The sequence below is a fragment of the Globicephala melas genome, chromosome 11 (genome assembly GCF_963455315.2).
Source record: "Globicephala melas chromosome 11, mGloMel1.2, whole genome shotgun sequence".
Lineage (NCBI taxonomy): Eukaryota > Metazoa > Chordata > Mammalia > Artiodactyla > Delphinidae > Globicephala > Globicephala melas.
This window is the reverse complement of record NC_083324.2, coordinates 51,413,635-51,430,828: the sequence shown is the minus strand read 5'-3', so window position 1 is coordinate 51,430,828 and position 17,194 is coordinate 51,413,635. Positions and strand designations below refer to the sequence as shown.

Genomic DNA, 17,194 nt, shown 5'->3' with positions numbered 1-17,194 from the left:
GCTGCTGGCCTGGGAACCACACTTTGAGTAGCAAGGCCCTGGGCTTTTTGTTGTAGTGAGAGGCATGGTCTCTGGTTGGGGTGAGGAAGATGGAAGGAGGAGGGAGGGGGCAGGAGCTCTGCAGACTCCCCAGAATCCTGCTGTGGGAGGTCACATGGCTGAGAGTTAGGCTTAGAAAGGGTGGTCTTAGATCCAACAAGTATTAAGACATTACTTTCAAGACTACTAGGGAATCCTTTATAAAAAACCACTGTGATGTAACGCAGATATAAAATACACTAAGTAACTGTTTGGGGAAATAATTATTTATTTAAAAAATGTCAGAAGCTTTGTGTTAATGGATCCCCACCCCCAAATTTTTGTGAGCAGTAAACATTTACCAGTCTCAAAACACACATGATGACATACAATTTAGGTTTACAGTGTTTTTTATTTTTGTTTTTTTTTGTGTGTGTTTTTTGCGGTACACGGGCCTCTCACTGTTGTGGCCTCTCCCATCGCGGAGCACAGGCTCCGGACGCGCAGGCTCAGCGGCCATGGCTCACGGGCCCAGCCGCTCCGCAGCATGTGGGATCTTCCTGGACCGGGGCACGAACCCGTGTCCCCTGCATCGGCAGGCGGACTCTCAACCACTGCACCACCAGGGAAGCCTGGTTTACAGTGTTTTTAAGCATTCCGTTTCTACGTGCATTATTAGATCCTATAACATTAATTTAGATGACACCAAATCAATAAAAACTTAAAAACTGATGTGTTGGGTTTATTTTTCAGTTCTATCAAATAATACATTTGCATGTATTATTTATTTGTGATAAATTTATTAATACATTTGTATTAATATTACCTATTTTTGAGTTGGAAGTGATGTTTTGGCAGCCTCAAATGCTATCCAGGGGCACAGCGATGCCTGACCTCCGTGCAAGACAGACCTCAGGTGTTCCTCATCGGTGCCTCCAGAGCCTCAGCTGGCCTCAAAGCTCAAAATTTATGTGCTTGTAAGCCTGTGGTTCAGTCTTGAGCGTGCATCAGAATCACCTGGAGGGCTGGTTAAAGCACATATAGCTGGGCCCCACCCCCAGGGTCTCCACTTCATCTGGGGTGGAACCAGAGAATTTGCACCTCTAGCAAGTTCCCAGGTGATGTCGATGCCACTGGTCTGAGGCGCATGCTCTGTCATCATAAGCGAGATGTGCTGAGTCACCATAAGATGATCGAGATGCCGTGAACTGGGTGCACAGCAGCCATGCGGAGTCCATCCTGCACTCAGGCTGTTTCTAGAGGGCTCAAAATCGCCACAACAGGGTAAGGTACAGATTGTCACAGGTCATTTCATATTCCTTTTCAATTCCTCTGCTTCTCTATCAGGTAGGTACCCATGCTTGATATCCTAGCCCTTGGCCCTCTTGAAACATTTTTTTCCTCCTAGCTCATTCTCTCTTCCTGGAGTTCAGAGGAATGGTTAATCCTGAGAAAGGAAACCGAGGACTGAGTTTTGTTAGTCCTGGCAAAAACTCTAAGACATTCCTAGGCACAGACTGGTCAAGGACAACCAGGCCACTGCTTCTGAGAGGAAATGGTGCTTACCGGTACAAAACAAATCTTGTTTTTTAAAAAAACGATGGGCTGTCCCACAGGATGGAGGGAACAGGGTGGATGTGTGTCCCACCACTCCTCCCCTCCCCACCCAACCAAACATCTGTCATAAATTCTTTCCAATTTCAACAAACAATTTTTAAAAAATCTCAACGCTTCTAGACTATGTCCTGGTTCTTGGCTCATATGCCCTCAGCAACGTCACAGCATTAAAAGGAAATAACCCACTATTCTTCCATATCCCACTCCCAGCAATTAAATATCTATATCCGAAATAACACCGCTCTCAAATGCTTTGTACATCACATCTATTTCGAAAATTTCATGTTGCAATCTCAGTCATTTTCTTTCTTAAAAAAAAAAGAAAAGACAACTGTATGATGAAGAGGTGAGTTTTGACCTCTCACTGGAATTAGGAAGCACAGGTCTGGGATTAGTGCAACAGGTTCCAGGGCAGATGGTCAAGGGGATGCTGAGGTGTGTGAAGATGCCACCAAAGCCTCCCTGCCCTGCCAGGTGCCTCCAGAGATGCTTCTCAGCCTAGAAAACAAAGACCTGAGAAAAAGAAGATGAGCCCTACTCCACTTGTTTCGTGCGCTAGTGAATTGTCAGGGTTTCTCAATGTGATATGTCACAGTTTATCTTCCTCCCAAGGGGCTTCGGGCGAGCCCCCCAAGGTGGCTAGACCTTCTCCATCTCAATCTGCTGGTGGTAGTGACCAACCTGCCGCTGGCCAACATTCAGCTTGTACACGGAGCTCTTGTGCCGGCACCTGCGGTAACCCCACAAGGCCCCCATGCCTGCCAGGAACAGCAGCAGGCACAGGACCGTGACAATGGTGGCAATGATGGGGCCTCTGCTGAGGCTGCGACACTTATCCCCTACGCAGGACTCCAAGGTTGGAAGAAGCTCCTCGCTTGCACCTGGGCCGGGGACTTCCTGTCCCAGGAAGTCCTCAGACAGCAGGTATGGAAAGGTATCCTGGACCTCAGGGGCAGTGATTTCCACTGGAGTCCGGGTGGCCGCCGTGACAGTTGAGGGAATGAGGTTCGACGTCTTGTGGATGGCGGTTGTCACCGTCTCCAGGATAGAGCTGGTGAGCTCATAGGGTAGGGTGGACATGGGAGGCTTCTCTGTGGCATATCTCCAAGGAACAGTTGACTGGTCCCTGGTCAAGTCACCATCCCCCTTGCTGGGACTCTCAGTTTCAGACACACTCATGGGTCTGAGAGCCAAAGCTTCTACATCTAGAGTTTGAGTTGGAAGAACTGAACGGTTGGTTGTGTCCTCATTGAGTGTGAGGGTGGTACTCCTGGGCTTCTTAACTTCCACAAGAGCAGGCTGATTGGGTGTAACTAGGACGGTTTCTTCCAGCCCTACTGATCGATTGCCCTCGTCCTTCTCTTCCTCCTCTTCTGCCTCTGTCTTCCTCCAAGCCCCATCGGTCACAGGGTAGCCATCTAACCAGGACTCATCGCTGCTGCTCACCATTGGGTCACCTGCCTTGCTGTCATTCCTGCCCACAAATGGCCCCAAGGGACCATCAGTGCTGCTGTAGATGACCCTAGTTTCTGGCTCACCTGGGACCGATGTGGTGCCACTGTGGTTGTCTCCAGCAGGAAACTGCTTTTTGGTGTCCTCGTCCATCTCCTTTTCCAACTCAGGCTTGTGGAAGGTCTCATCAGGAAACCAGAACATGTACTTCTGGTTTTGTCGGGATCCTGGCAGGTCTGTGGGGACACCGCTCCCAGTGCTGGGCAAACCTGTGGTTGGCGCAAAAGCTGTATCCTGGGCTGTGTCTTCTTTCCCCACAGAAATAGAGACCAGATGGTCCTGCTCTGGAGCCTCCTCAGAGGCTTCTCCCTGACCCCTGTCCTCTTCTGCCTCTGTCCGGGAATCCTCCATGAGCTCTCTGAATGACACAGATCTGTCATCAGGAAAATTATCTTCATAGTCAATATGTACCTCACCCTCATCTGGAAGGAAAGAGGGAAAAGCCTCATTAAGTCCGAGGTCACAGAGCCAGCGTGGAACACAGAAAGGGAAACCAAAAGCATGAGGACTAGAACAAATGAAATAAAACTGTTATTCTCAGATGCTATGACTGTATCACAGATAAACCCAAAGAACCTATATACAAAGTGTTAAACAAATTAACAGGCAAGTTTATCAAGGAAACTGGGTCTACAGTCAACATAAAACATCAACTTTATCTCTATATACCAGCAATAAACAGAAAACAAAAAATTTAAAAGATACCATTTGCCATAGCATAAAAAAACCCCAGACTCCTAGGAATAAATCTAACAAAAGATGGGTAAGATTTCTACATAGAATGGTACAAAGTATTTCTGAGCAAAATTAAAGAAGACTTAAGTAGTGAAGGCTATCCTATGTTAGTACAATGGAAGTGTAATTGTTAAGCTGTCAATACTGCCCAAATTGATCTATGTAGATTTAATACAATCCTAATAAATATCTCAGACATTGACAAGCTGATGCTAAAATTTATGGAAATGCAGAGGGCCAAGAATAGACAAGGAAAAAGAAAAGCTGGAGCATGCAAACTACAAGATTTCAAGATTAACTATAAAACTGGAGTACTTTTTAAGACTGTGTGTGGTATTGGGGCAAAGACAGACAATGGAATTACATTAACTTTAAGAACTTCTGTTCATCAAAAGCCACCATGAAGAGAGTTAAAATGCAAGCCACAGAGTTGAAGATAATTGCAACACATATAGCCTTCAAAGGGTTCCAGAATTTATAAAGAACTCCTACAAATCAATAATAAATAGGCAGGGACTTCCCTGGTGGCATAGTGGTTAAGAATCTACTTGCCAATTCAGGGGACACGGGTTCGATCCCTGGTCTGGAAAGATCCCACATGCCGTGGAGCAACTAAACCCGTGAGCCACAAATACTGAGTCCGCATGCCACAACTACTGAAGTCTGTGTACCTAGAGACCATGCTCCACAACAAGAGAAGCCACCTCAAGGAGAAGCCACCTCAATGAGAAGACCGCGCACTGCAACGAGGAGTAGCCCCTGCTCTCCACAACTAGAGAAAGCCCGCGCGCAGCAACGGAGACCCAACGCAGCCAAAAATAAATCAATAAGTTTAAAATAAATAAATAAATAAATAGGCAGACAAACCATAGAAAAGTTGGCAAGATACTTGAATCAGAACATCACAAAAAGGATATCTAAATAGTCATTTAACACATGTAAAGAGGCTCAACCTCATTAGTAACAGAGAAATGCTAATTACAGCCATAATGAAATGTCATTTACATAGCACCAGAATGGCTAAAATTAAACAGACCGAAAATTCCTAGTGTAAACAAGGATGCAAAGCACAGCAATTCCACTCCTAAGTATGTACCCAACAGTAACGTGTGGACACGGTCACCAAAAGACATGCACGAGCATGTTTATAATAACCAGAAACTAGATACACTTCAAATGGCCATTAATTGCAGAAATGACACATACACTGTTGTACATTCATACAATGAAAATCTGGACATCAATAAAAATGAACCAACCCCTGCTTCCCACGACATGGAATCTCACAGCCATAAAATTGTGCGAAAGAAGCCGAGCACAAAAGAGCACATTCTTTTGGGGGTACTGGCAGCATTCTACTTCTTGACCTGCGTGGTGGCCAAATTTCTTTATTTTTTGATAATTTATTAATCTGTTCCCTTATGATTTATATGTATGTTTTTTCAAACTTTCTAAAAATTGAATGAAAGATCTTTAAATTCTATAGTGGTTTACAATTTTCAACAGTTTCACACACGATTCCATATAATCTCATAATAACCCTTTTATTTTTATCTTCTACCCCTATGTTGCCCCTCCCCCTTCCCTCTCCCCACTGGTAACCACTAGTTTATTCTTGATACCTGTGAGTCGGCTTCTTTTTTGTTTTATTCACTAGTTTGTTTTATTTTTTAGATTCCACATATAAGTGATATCATTGAATGTATGTTTTAATTAAATAAAAAAGTATCTTTTGAAACTCTGATTTGCTCTTTGTAAGACTTCTGAGTTGTGAGATGTGCTGTGAAGTATCCTGAATCCAGCTGAGTGAGAAGGAAGACGGGCCCCACAGGCAGGAGCCCCGAATGTAAGGACAGCTTGGTGAGGTAGGAACCATGCTGGTTAGGAAGGTCTCAAGTAGCTGTGTCCTCAGAAGAGAGCAGCCCGCTGAGCTTGCCCCTCTCAATGGTCTTTGAAAGTTACATCCTACTACAAGACACAATTATTTTATTTTAAATTTATTTTTAATTTTTTTGGCTACAATGGGTCTTCGTTGCTGCGCGTGGGCTTTCTCAAGTTGCGGTGAGCAGGGGCTACTCTTCGTTGCGGTGTGTGAGCTTCTCATTGCGGTGGCTTCTCGTTGCAGAGCACGGGCTCTAGAGAGCACGGGCTTCAGTAGTTGCGGCAAAGCTCAGGTTCAGTAGTTGTGGCGCACAGGCTTTGTTGCTCTGCGGCATTTGGGATCTTCCCGGACCAGGTCTCAAACCTGTGTCCCCTGCATTGGCAGGCAGATTCTTAACCACTGCGCCACCAGGGAAGTCCAAGACACAATTTTTTTTTTTTTTTTTTTTTTTGTGGTACGCGGGCCTCTCCCTGTTGTGGCCTCTCCCGTTGTGGAGCACAGGCTCCGGACGCGCAGGCTCAGCGGCCATGGCTCACGGGCCCAGCCGCTCCGCGGCATGTGGGATCTTCCCGGACCGGGGCACGAACCCGTGTCCCCTGCATCGGCAGGCGGACTCTCAACCACTGCGCCACCAGGGAAGCCCCAAGACACAATTATTAAATAGAAAGTTTTCTTAGGCTCTTGTGATATAATAACGTACATATTTGGTCTTTGGTTCCTGGCACAGAGCTCCTAAAACCCTTGGAATTTCCTGCGTGATGGGGGTGACAGGAATATTTTTTGTTATGCATAACAAGTTTCTTTGACCATACCTGAGTTATGTTAATGAGGTGACTCTGTGGGCCCCTAGAGAGCTTCAGGTTGGGGGCTGGTTGTCAGAGGAACCAACCACGTGATTAGAGGGTTGGACCTTTCAGCCCCACCCCCACCTAGGGAGAGGGGCTGGAGATTGAGCTGATCGCCAAGGCCAATGATGTAACCAACCATACCTACATAATGAAACCTCTATAAAAACCCTTAAACTACAGGGCTTCAAGAACTTCCAGGTTGGTGAATGTGTCCAACGTGCTGGGGAGGAATACACCCCAGGTTCAAGGGACAGAAGCTCCCGTCCTCGGGATCTTTCCAGACCTTGTCCTATGTACCTCTTCATCTGGTTATTCAACCTGTATCCTTGTAATATCCTTTATAATAAACTGGTAACTATAAGTAAAGTCCTTTCCTGAGTTCTGTGAGCTGTTCTAGTAAATTGTCAAACCTGAGGAGGGGGTCGTAAAAACCCCCAATTTATAGCCAGTTGGTCACAAGTCCAGGTGATCTGGATTTGTGATTGGCATGTAAAGCAGAGGCAGTCTTGTGGGACTGAGCCCGTAATCCATGGGTTCTGCACTAACTCCAGGTAGGTAATGTTAGAATGGAATTGAACTGTAGGACGCCCAGCTGGTGTCCAGAGATTTGCAAAATTGGTTGTTGGTGTGAGGGATCCCCCTCCACTGCCCCCCACCTCACCACATTTGGAGTCAGACGTATTCTGCAGGTGGAAACAAAGCTCAGGAGTTTCCCCCTACTTCACTCTGCACCTTAAAAAGGGCAAAATGCAAAGATCTCCAGCACCAAGGTCTGGATGGAATGCTGAGGTGTGGTGTGTTCCTGGGCTCTGAAACTGGATTAGTGGGCATTTGGTTTATTTCTAATAAGTCTCCTTATCTTGCTTATTTAATGACTTGCAGAGTTATAAACACATTTAAAAATCCTTTCTGATCTGCTCCTAAAAGTTAAGCCCATTCATTTTACTTTTCATTATTATATTTGTGATCTTTGATGTTACTACTATGACTCGATGAAGGCTACTTTGTAGATACTAAAACCCCCAGCAGGTGGAAGAAGTTAACTATATGGTGACCAGGCTGTAGCCATGACATAAGCTGCCACAATTCTGAGAACTGGCCTCAAAGAAATGGGAACAAACCGACCCTGGAACTGAAGATTAACTGAACCTAAAACAATCAAGATGATGGTGATCAGACCACCGCCTGACCAATTTCAAGATGACGGTCAGAGCTGACTGTGCTGTTCCTGCATGTAGTCCCCACCCTCTGCCTATAAAAGCTCTTGCCCACTGATTGTCAGTGGGGGGAGTCGGTCTTTGGACAGGAGACTGGCCTCCCCTCTCGGTTGCCGGCCTTTGAAATAAAGCAAACTTTCCTTTCCGTCAACCTTGCCTCTTTATTGGCTTTTGAGCGGCGAGCAGCTGGACCCACTTTAGGTTAAGTATTTGGCGCCCAACCTGAGGCTGGGCTCTCGCGATATCTGGCTCCCGGGGTTTTCCCGACCAGAGCCGCCACCATGAAGACTCGCCGGGATGGCTGCAAGGAGCTAGTTGCTCGTGACTCGCTGGCCCTGAGAGGGGGTTTGGGGGGACGTTCATAGCAGCTGTCGAAACTATTTGTTTCGGGGATTCTCCCTGTGTCTTCCCAGCTTGGCACTGGCTGCCAGCGTACGCTTTCCCTTGGTGGAATGGAAAGATGCCTCTGGAAGAGCTGACGAGCTCCGAGACCGAGGTAAGTTCACTGGTGTGCACCCGGCAAGCTTCTCTTTTGAGCACCAAGTGCTATTTGGGCATTTTGCCAATTGGTTCTGACGTGTGTCTGAGGTTGAGGACCGTCTGTGTTGGGAAGTGTTTGTTTGGGACTCCATATTGGTCATCCTCTCAGGGTATTTGTGATAGTTCTGTCTTCTGGTGTGTGGACAAGTCCTCTCTGCCTTTGTGTCCCCAGCACTCAGCGTGGTGCTTGGCACATAGTAGACACTCTGGAAATATTTGTTGAATGAATAACCGCGTGAATGAAGAGGTAAACAAGTGAGTGATGGAAGCCCGTTTTGATCAAGCTTGTTTCAGTCTGGAAGTCCGTCAGCCAGGGCATTATTTGGTGCATGACACTAGCAAAGAATGGTAAACAACCTCTTAGTCCTAGTACTGAGCATAATCAATGTGGGCTAAATTCCTTCTCCCATGTAACCCAGCCCATGAGCTTCAGAAGTCAAAAGGCACCTGGAATATGGGCAGGACGTGAGCCATTTTCTCCTCCCCCCTACCTTCTTGTGCAGGAGATACTGGCCTAGCGTATAATGTTAGAGCTGGGGATTTGGGATAGGTCAGCCCACTCTTGCCTGGTGGGCCTGCCTTGACCAGGACCCTTATGGCCAGTCTGAGGTGTGTGTGTGTGTGTGTCTGCCTGTCCGTCTGGAGGTTCTGCCTTCAGAGCTCCCTGAGCCTAGAGCATTCCTGGATGGCAGCCCAGGGCCCAGAGCCAAGCTCTTCCTGTCTGCCCAGGTTCTCAGGTCAAGGTCTGGCTCAGAAACAGGCTCTCACTGTGTCACAGTTTCACCAAAACCTCAAATGAAGACACAGACACCAACTGTTTACAAAGAGTCTACTCATGACAAAATATCCCAAGCCTGTTTTTCCCTTCTTGAGTCACAGTAAAGTTTGTTGCTCACTGAATGTCAACCCCAAATTACACTCTGCCTCAAGGTGGGGAACATCAGCCCTTTGCCTGCTGAGGTGTAATTTCTCTCCCCTCCCTCTGCTCCCCTGAGTCTGCGCTCTCCTTAACCAACCCTCCAGCCCTCCCCTCCCCCATGCTCTCCTGAAAGCTGGGCTGGCACAACACTGGGCCTCCTGATTTAGACCAACGGATCCAGGAAATGTAAACTCCATGGGCTCTCTTGGCAAAAACCAAGTCATTCCCTGTGTGTTTAGATTTAATTGTTACTTTAGGAAAACCAAAGACTACACATCAATAGAAATCAGGAGTAAAAAGAAAAGAGTCGCCCAGGTCGTGCCTTTATCAGGGGCAGAAGTATACAGGCCGGGGCCCAGAACCCTGGGCTCTCCCAGGGCTGCCATTTTTCATGTTGTTGCATTTATGGAAGCCCACGCATGCCTTCTTTTTCCCTCTGGTCTTGGCTACACAGCCTTTAAAAATAGTAATTTTGAAAAAGACAACCAGACAAGCCAGAAATAACCACTGGTTCAATGAACCTCTGAACAAATATGGCAATATTGACAAAGAGATTCTAAATTCAGTCCAGTCTCTGGCTTTTACTCTATGAAGGAAGTCTAGAAGATGGAGAAAAACAGAAATGGAAGTTAATTTAAGAAAACAAAAGATGGGCTTTAGAAATGAGGGAAAATAGCAAAGGAACTTAGTGAGGGAACAGCTAGTTTACAAAGCAAGCCCTGATGCTTTTTAGAGGCCCCTGGAGAAGCACACAGCCATCATAAAGATGTTGGAATGAGACATGCCTGGTTTTAATCTTGGCTCTGCTTTTTTTTTTTTTTTTAATAATGCTTTTTTTATTTTTGGCTGCCTTGAGTCTTTGTTGCTGTGCGCGGGCTTTCTCTAGTTGAAGTGAGCGGGGGCTACTCTTTGCTGTGGTGCGCAGGCTTCTCATTGCGGTGGCTTCTCTTGTTGTGGAGCACAGGCTCTAGGTGCGCGGGCTTTAGTAGATGTGGCATGCGGGCTCAGTAGTTGTGGCTTGCGGGCTCTAGAGCGCAGGCTCAGTAGTTGTGGCGCACAGGCTTAGTTGCTCTGCGGCATGTGGGATCTTCCTGGACCAGGGCTCGAACCCGTGTCCCCTGCATTGGCAGGCAGATTCTTAACCGCTGCGCCACCAGGGAAGTCCCTTGGCTCTGCTTCTTTCTGGCTGCCTGACGCAGGAAGTTACTGAACCTCTCTGTCCCTCAGTTTTCCCATCTATCAATTGGAGCTGGCCATTTCTACTTTCAGACTTGTGAAGATGAAATGAAATAAAGTGTATAAAACTCCTCTTACAGAAAGGAACATGAGGAGACTTGGGGAAGATGAAAATGTTCTGTATTTTGGTTCTGGTGGTGGTTTCATGGGTGTACAGATCTGTGACAACTCAGAGACTTTTATATTTTAAATGGTTACTGTTTATTGTATGCAAACTAAACCTCAGGAAAGTTGTTTAAAAAAACAAAACAAGAACAAAAAACAACTCCCAAAACAGAGATGACATGGAACAGGTTTGGCATGGTTTACGACAGCTCTTTTCTCAGTGCCCAAATGGGGAATGGGTCTTGTTTCCATAGCTGCAACAGACCAGGGAAGGGAAAAGGAGTAGCTGTCCATGTGTTGTTGGACTCAGAGGTGGCAGGGCTGGTAGAGTGAGTTCAAGCTTGGTGTCACTCACTTTCCTGATACTACAGAAAGCACAAACAGAACCATGGAGCTTGGAGTGGAAAATCTTAAAGGCTTTTCAGAGCCTGTCTTAGCAGATACCCTTTGTCAGGGCAAGTTGTCTTTTTTTTGGCCACGCCATGTGGCATGTGGGATGTTAATTCCCTGACCAGGGATTGAACCTGTGCCCCCTGCAGTCGAAGCTCAGAATCTTAACCACTGGACTGCCAGGGAAGTCCCCAGGGCAAGTTTTAAAGGAGGATCAAGGGGCAAATCAGAGAGCAAGGGTCTATGAGTCTCTCCCTTCCTGGGGTAATTGCAGACCAGGGTAGAGGCCATAGGACCACTGGGTGCTGAGTCAGGAGAGGGCAGAGCTGTTGAAGGCAGTGAGCCCCCAGGACAGCAAGTAGGGGAATGGTCAGTGTGCCCAGGGAAGCACGTGTGGCACCATGATCACGTGGCCAGGGGTGGCCACTCGGAGTGCTGGGAGGTCAGAGACTATCTAGGGTACAAGTGGCCAGAGATGGATATGGCCTTGAAGATATGGGACTTGGTATAATAAGAAGCCCAAAGAAAACCAAATATAGCATGGAAATCTGTGCACGTGTGTAAGGAGCAAAGCACCAGGACTTTTCTATAATTAGGGCAACAACTAACCATAATTGGATACCAAGAACATTAGAGAGGTATGACAAACATTTCGTGCTACGCAACTGGGAATGGAAACCAACTGTGGATTCAGGTAGGAGAATGGAAAATAAAATGGCCAGACCCAGACCTGGACTCTAGGAACCAAAGCTAGAGAAATACCAACACGCAGAGGGGAGAAAATGGCAGTTTAAGAAGTCCCCACCCATTCAGGTTGATGGTCAAGGCTAAAGTCCCTGTGCTAAGTGAGAGATTTCACCAGCACCACTTGAGGCTGGACCATAAGGTCAAGGTGAACATACAACCTGGGTGGGCAGTGTGTGCCTGAGGCACCCTCCTGCACTGGCCACTCACTGACCACCCAGGTGGGCGTGCCCCTGTGCATTCATGCCCGCTTACCATTCAAAGTTTAAATTTCATCATGCTCATTCAGGCAGTCCCCACTTTACTAATTTTTCTTTAAACCACTGCTGTCCTGAACTGATGCTTTAATAAGCAACTAAGTTCTCCACTGTAGTGGATGCTGTTGGTGCTCATGTCCCCTTTCCCAGACCAGTGCACCCATCCGCCAGCAGCTGTGAGCGACGGCAGCTGAGGGTTCACAGCTGCCACTCCTCTGGAGGACTGCCCTTGGAGGAATGGGAGCCTCAGTTAGGGCAGTTGCAACCCGCCTTGCCCTCCGTGCACAGCAGCCTGCAGCCAACGACAGACTAATATGGAGGAACTCAGGCCGGTCCCCTTGCTTCCAAGTGGGACCAACCCTGTGGTGCAATTCATGCTCCCCAGCTCCCCAAGGGATCAGGCAAAGCAATGATCCAGCTGAGGCCACATCCTTAACTCCTCCCTCTCACCTTCCCTGCCTCCCTTATTCCCTTTCTCCCCCAACAAGCCATGCACATCTGAACAGGCTCCGCTTTTAGAGAATCTAACCCAAGTCATCTAGCCAGTCTTCAAGATGCCCAAACAGTGACAAATTCGAGTGAAACAGTCTTCCTAGTAGCCCTGAGCTCCTAAGCTCCAGCTCATTCCTGTGCTCGCTGCAGTTCCGCCCAGGTGCATCCCACTCCCCAGCTACACACTGAAAACATGAGGCTACCAGAACCTTCGTAGGCTGTGAAACCAGTGCACACTTTTTAGCTTCCATTGACTGGACCTGTGCAGCCTTTGAGCACTTTTCCCACCTGGGAACACACACTTCCTTTAAAATTTCACCTGGGACACCTCGTTTTCCAGCTTTCCCTTTTACCTCATCATCTACTGCTTCTCTGTCTCTCCTAAGGTATTCAGTTTACTAGTTTCCTTTAGGGTTGGGACAGTTTTGCTCAACGTTGATTACACAGTACCTGGGACCCTGCCAGATGAAGGGAGGGGGACAGAGTGAATGAATGAATGGCCAATAGGCCGTAGAAGGAATGTTGTTGTCCAAACCAAGATGGGTCCAACTCCAAAACCCTCGTTCGGCCCACCCTCTCAAGATGACTTTTCTCCAACTGAAGCAGTTCCTTAATCAAAACAAGTTGGTGTTCACTGGAAAAATACATGTAAGGTGGAATCAAACACCTGGTGACAATATTCTTGTAACACACACACACACATTTATAATAACACAGATACTTTAAACGTTAAATCTATAGAGTAATGAAAACTATAACGGTCTGTATATTCAGCTAAGTGTAGAAACCAGAATTCCTGCCCAGCAGCTGAAAGCTCCAATGACTCTGCTTTGCGGTGAGAAAGTAAACACCATTTCAGACACACAAAACCTTCATTTAGTTCTCATTCTACTGGGGCCAGTAAACAACCCCTTTGAGTGGTGGACGTGCCTCGTGGGATGGTGAAGCCTCGGTGCCTCGCCAGAAACACAGCCAGCCCACTGACACCTCAGGGTGAGCCTGGGTCTGCTTTGAGGCGACACATGCAACAAGCAGGAAGTCAGGTCTTATGCCTCTTTTCTCAGACAGGTGAATCCATCGGAACTGGCAGCAGCTCCTGCCTGCCGCAAAGCGGCAGCAACAGAGGAAAGTTCTAGAAAATGGCTCAAATTGTGTTTCAGGGACTTGTCCCACTCTGTAACTTTGTTATTAGTATGTGACAAGCAAGTAGGAAGTTTTTAGAAGCTTTTGTAACAATTTGACAGGGGAATTTTATGTCTATTTAAGGAAAATTTTTATTTATATCTAGAATATCTTTCCTTTAGTTTTATGCTAACTCATTTTTATTGCATTTTTACTAACGTGTCAGTCTATCAATAACAAGAAAACACATTTTTAATTGTGCACAGAGAGTTTGAGACAACAAAATCTCACTATTCATCAAAAAACACTCCAAGAGGAAAAAATAAGCCACAGAATGAGAGAGAAAATTTCAACACATTAAGAAAGTTTTCGTAAAAAAGAAATCCAACATTAACGTAAATAAATCAATTAGAGAAATGGGCAAAAATCTTGGACAGACACTTACTGAGTAAATGCTAATAGCATTTGATTAGATAAGTGCTTGGGTAGAGACATGGGTTTTACAGGTCACCATGGAGTAGTCACCAGATTGGTGAAAAGATAAAAAGTCTCACAATCCTGAAGGTTGGTGAGGATGCTGGAACAGAGCTCTTATACACAGCTGGTGGGAGAGTAAACTGGTCAAAACACTTTAGAAAACTCTCCACGTAAGCTGGACACACACCTACCCCATGGGCAGCAACTCCACTGCCAGGAACCAAAAGAAATGTGTTCACATGTGAAACGAACGATGTGGAGGAGAACGATCACCGCAGCGTAAATTTTCGACAGTCACAACACGAGAACAAGCCAAATGACCACCAGCAGAACTAATGGGTGGTGTATTCACACTATAGATAGTAAACTGCAATGAACCCAAAAAACCGCAGCTCAGGCAACAACATGGATGAAGCTCACAGACAAGACAGCACCCTAGTCTCATCATGGTTCTCCCATAGGATCTGCCGGACATTCTGGGGACCAACCGTCCTATAAATTCAGTAACGTTGTGGTGCTGGAGTTATCCCCCTCTATAGCGGCAACCTCCACTTGGGACCCAGAGGTCATGGGGGATCAGGAAGGTGGGCTCTGAAGGAGTCTTGGGGAGAAAGGAACCCTGTGAGGTCAGGGAACAATTCAGGGTCTGGCATGAGGTCCATGGTGTAGGAGTCATAGGAGAGAGTGATTTCTGCCATTGGGAGAATTCCCAAGGGGGCTGGGCAGGGGTGGGATGCAGAAGCCTCGCCCCCAGGCATACGATGATGATGGAATGGGGACATCTGGGGGAATCAGATCAAGTTTCGGGAGCTAAATGCCCAACAGGAGTCTTTTTAACCTCAGCTATAATTTTATTTAGACTCACGGGGCAGCCCAAGGAGTAGAGCAAGACAGCAGGGCAGCAGCAGAAAATTCCCATCAGGAGGAGCGGTCCATACAGCTGTCCTGGAGTTATTTTCCTGCTTACCTTTCCCGCAGGCCTGGACCAGGCCATACCACTCCCCGCAGCTGTTGCACAGCAAGGTGAAGGCTGTTTCGCGCCGGCCCGTCACGTGGCCGGGGGCACAAAGGTACAGCAGCTCATCCCCCATCTCCAAGCCCGTGTGGCCCTGCAGGATGGTGTGTGGGAAGGAAGGTGGGTCTCCACACGGCTTCTCTGAGGACAAGGAATCACAATAAGTTTTCCCAAACTCTGCAGAACTTTTTCAGCCTGGGAGGAAAAAACAAACTTAAAAAACAACCCCTTGAGACTTCCCTGGTGGTCCAATGGTTAAGATACGCCTTCCAATTCAGGGGACGTGGTTTCGATCCCTGGTCGGGGAACTAACATCACACATGTTTTGGGGCAACTAAGCCCATGCGCTCTAGAGCCCACGCACTGCAAAGATCCTGCATGCTGCAACTAAGACCGGCTGTAGCCAAGTAAATAAATACTGAAAAAAAAGAAGCCAGTAGAGGAAGTATAATGGAATAATATAAAATATTGGGTTAATCCAAAAGGAACGGAACAATAGAAGAGGAAAAACAAAAAGCAACCCCCTCTCCCCCATGGGTGTTGCCTGCACCTTAAACTGAGATCTCCTTCACCCTGGCATCCCCAGAACCTGGCAGAATGCCTGGCGCAGATGAAGCACTCAAAAAATACTTGTTGAATGAATAAAAGTGCTACAAAGTGCTACAACTTTGTGTTTTTATTTATTTTTTTTAAAAAGATTTATTTATTTATTTAGCTGCATTGGCCTTCGTTGCAGCGCTCGGGTTTCTCTCTAGTTGTGGCATGTGGGCTCCAGAGCGTGTGGGCTCAGTAGTTGCGGCACACAGGCTCTCTAGCTGTGGCCCACAGGCTTAGTTGCCCTGCGGCATGTGGGATCTTAGTTCCCCGACCAGGGATCGAACCCACGTCCCCTGCATTGGAAGATGGATTCTTAACCACTGGACCACCAGGGAAGTCCCACAACTTTGTATTTAAATGGCCAGGCAATATTATCCTCTAATGTCTCCTTGAAAGGCGGACCCAGAGACACTGCCCAGCAGCAAGTGGTACTCTTTGTGAAATGCTGAAAAATTACAGACTGTAGAGTAGAGGATGCCTCTCCCCTCCCCCAACCTCGACCCTGATGGTAACACTGTTACCGGTTTGGTATTTACAAATAAATACTGATGGAGATGCACATAGGTATACTACATATGTAGCTGTGTGTGTGTTATTTTTTATTGGAGTAGAGTTGCTTTACAATGATGTGTTAGTTTCTTGCTGTACAGAAAGGTGAATCGGTCATACATATACATATATCCACTCTTTTTTAGATTTCTTTCCCATTTAGGTCACCACAGAGCATTCAGTAGAGTTCCCTGTGCTTACAGTAGGTTCTCATTAGTTATCTATTTTATACATAGTAGTGTATATATGTCAATCCCAATCTCCCAACTTATCCCACCCTCTTCTTCCCCACTTGGTAACCGTAAGTTTGTTCTCTACATCTGTGACTCTGTTTTTGCTTTGCAAATAAGTTCATCTCTTCCATTTCTCTAGATTCCACATATAAGCGATAATATATGATATTGTGTGTGTGTGTTAACGTAAAGAGGATTATATCATATTTATTACCGAGTGCCTGCTTTTTAAAAAACTCATAAACTAAGTTTTGGAGCAGGTTCAGGTTCACAGAAGAATTGAGTGGAAGGTACAGAGATTTCCTATGTTCCCGTGTCTACCCAGGCACAGCCTTCTCACTATCCTGTACCACAGTGGTACATTTGTTACAATCCATGAGCCTACATTGACATGTCATTATCTCTCAAAGGCCACAGTTTACATTTGGGTTCACTCTTCATGTTCTACAGTCTATGGGTTTTGATTGTATAAACCCAATCTATGGGTTTTGAATATATAATTACATACATCCGCCATTGTAGTATCATACAAAATAGTCTCACTGCCCTAAAAATCCTTTGTGCTACACTTATTCATTCCTTCTAACTCCTGGCAACCATTAATCCTTTTACTGTCCCATAGTTTTGCTTTTTATAGAATGTCATATAGCTGGAATCATACAGTACATAGCCTTCTCAGACTGGCTTCT

The 17,194-nt window shown here is 46.4% G+C and overlaps 1 protein-coding gene across 1 annotated transcript in view; it reads right to left on the bottom strand.

The window, feature by feature from the left end:
• Positions 1-1,733: 1,733 nt before the first annotated feature.
• SUSD5 (sushi domain containing 5) overlaps positions 1,734-17,194 on the bottom strand; it is a 36,926-nt gene continuing 21,465 nt past the window's right edge. Inside the window, exons 4-5 of the mRNA XM_030830003.2 lie at positions 15,079-15,267; positions 1,734-3,569 (exon numbers count right to left, since the gene is read on the bottom strand). Coding sequence (XP_030685863.2) covers positions 2,275-3,569; positions 15,079-15,267 — 1,484 coding nt within the window. The 3' untranslated portion in view covers positions 1,734-2,274. The remainder of the gene's footprint in view (positions 3,570-15,078; positions 15,268-17,194) is intronic.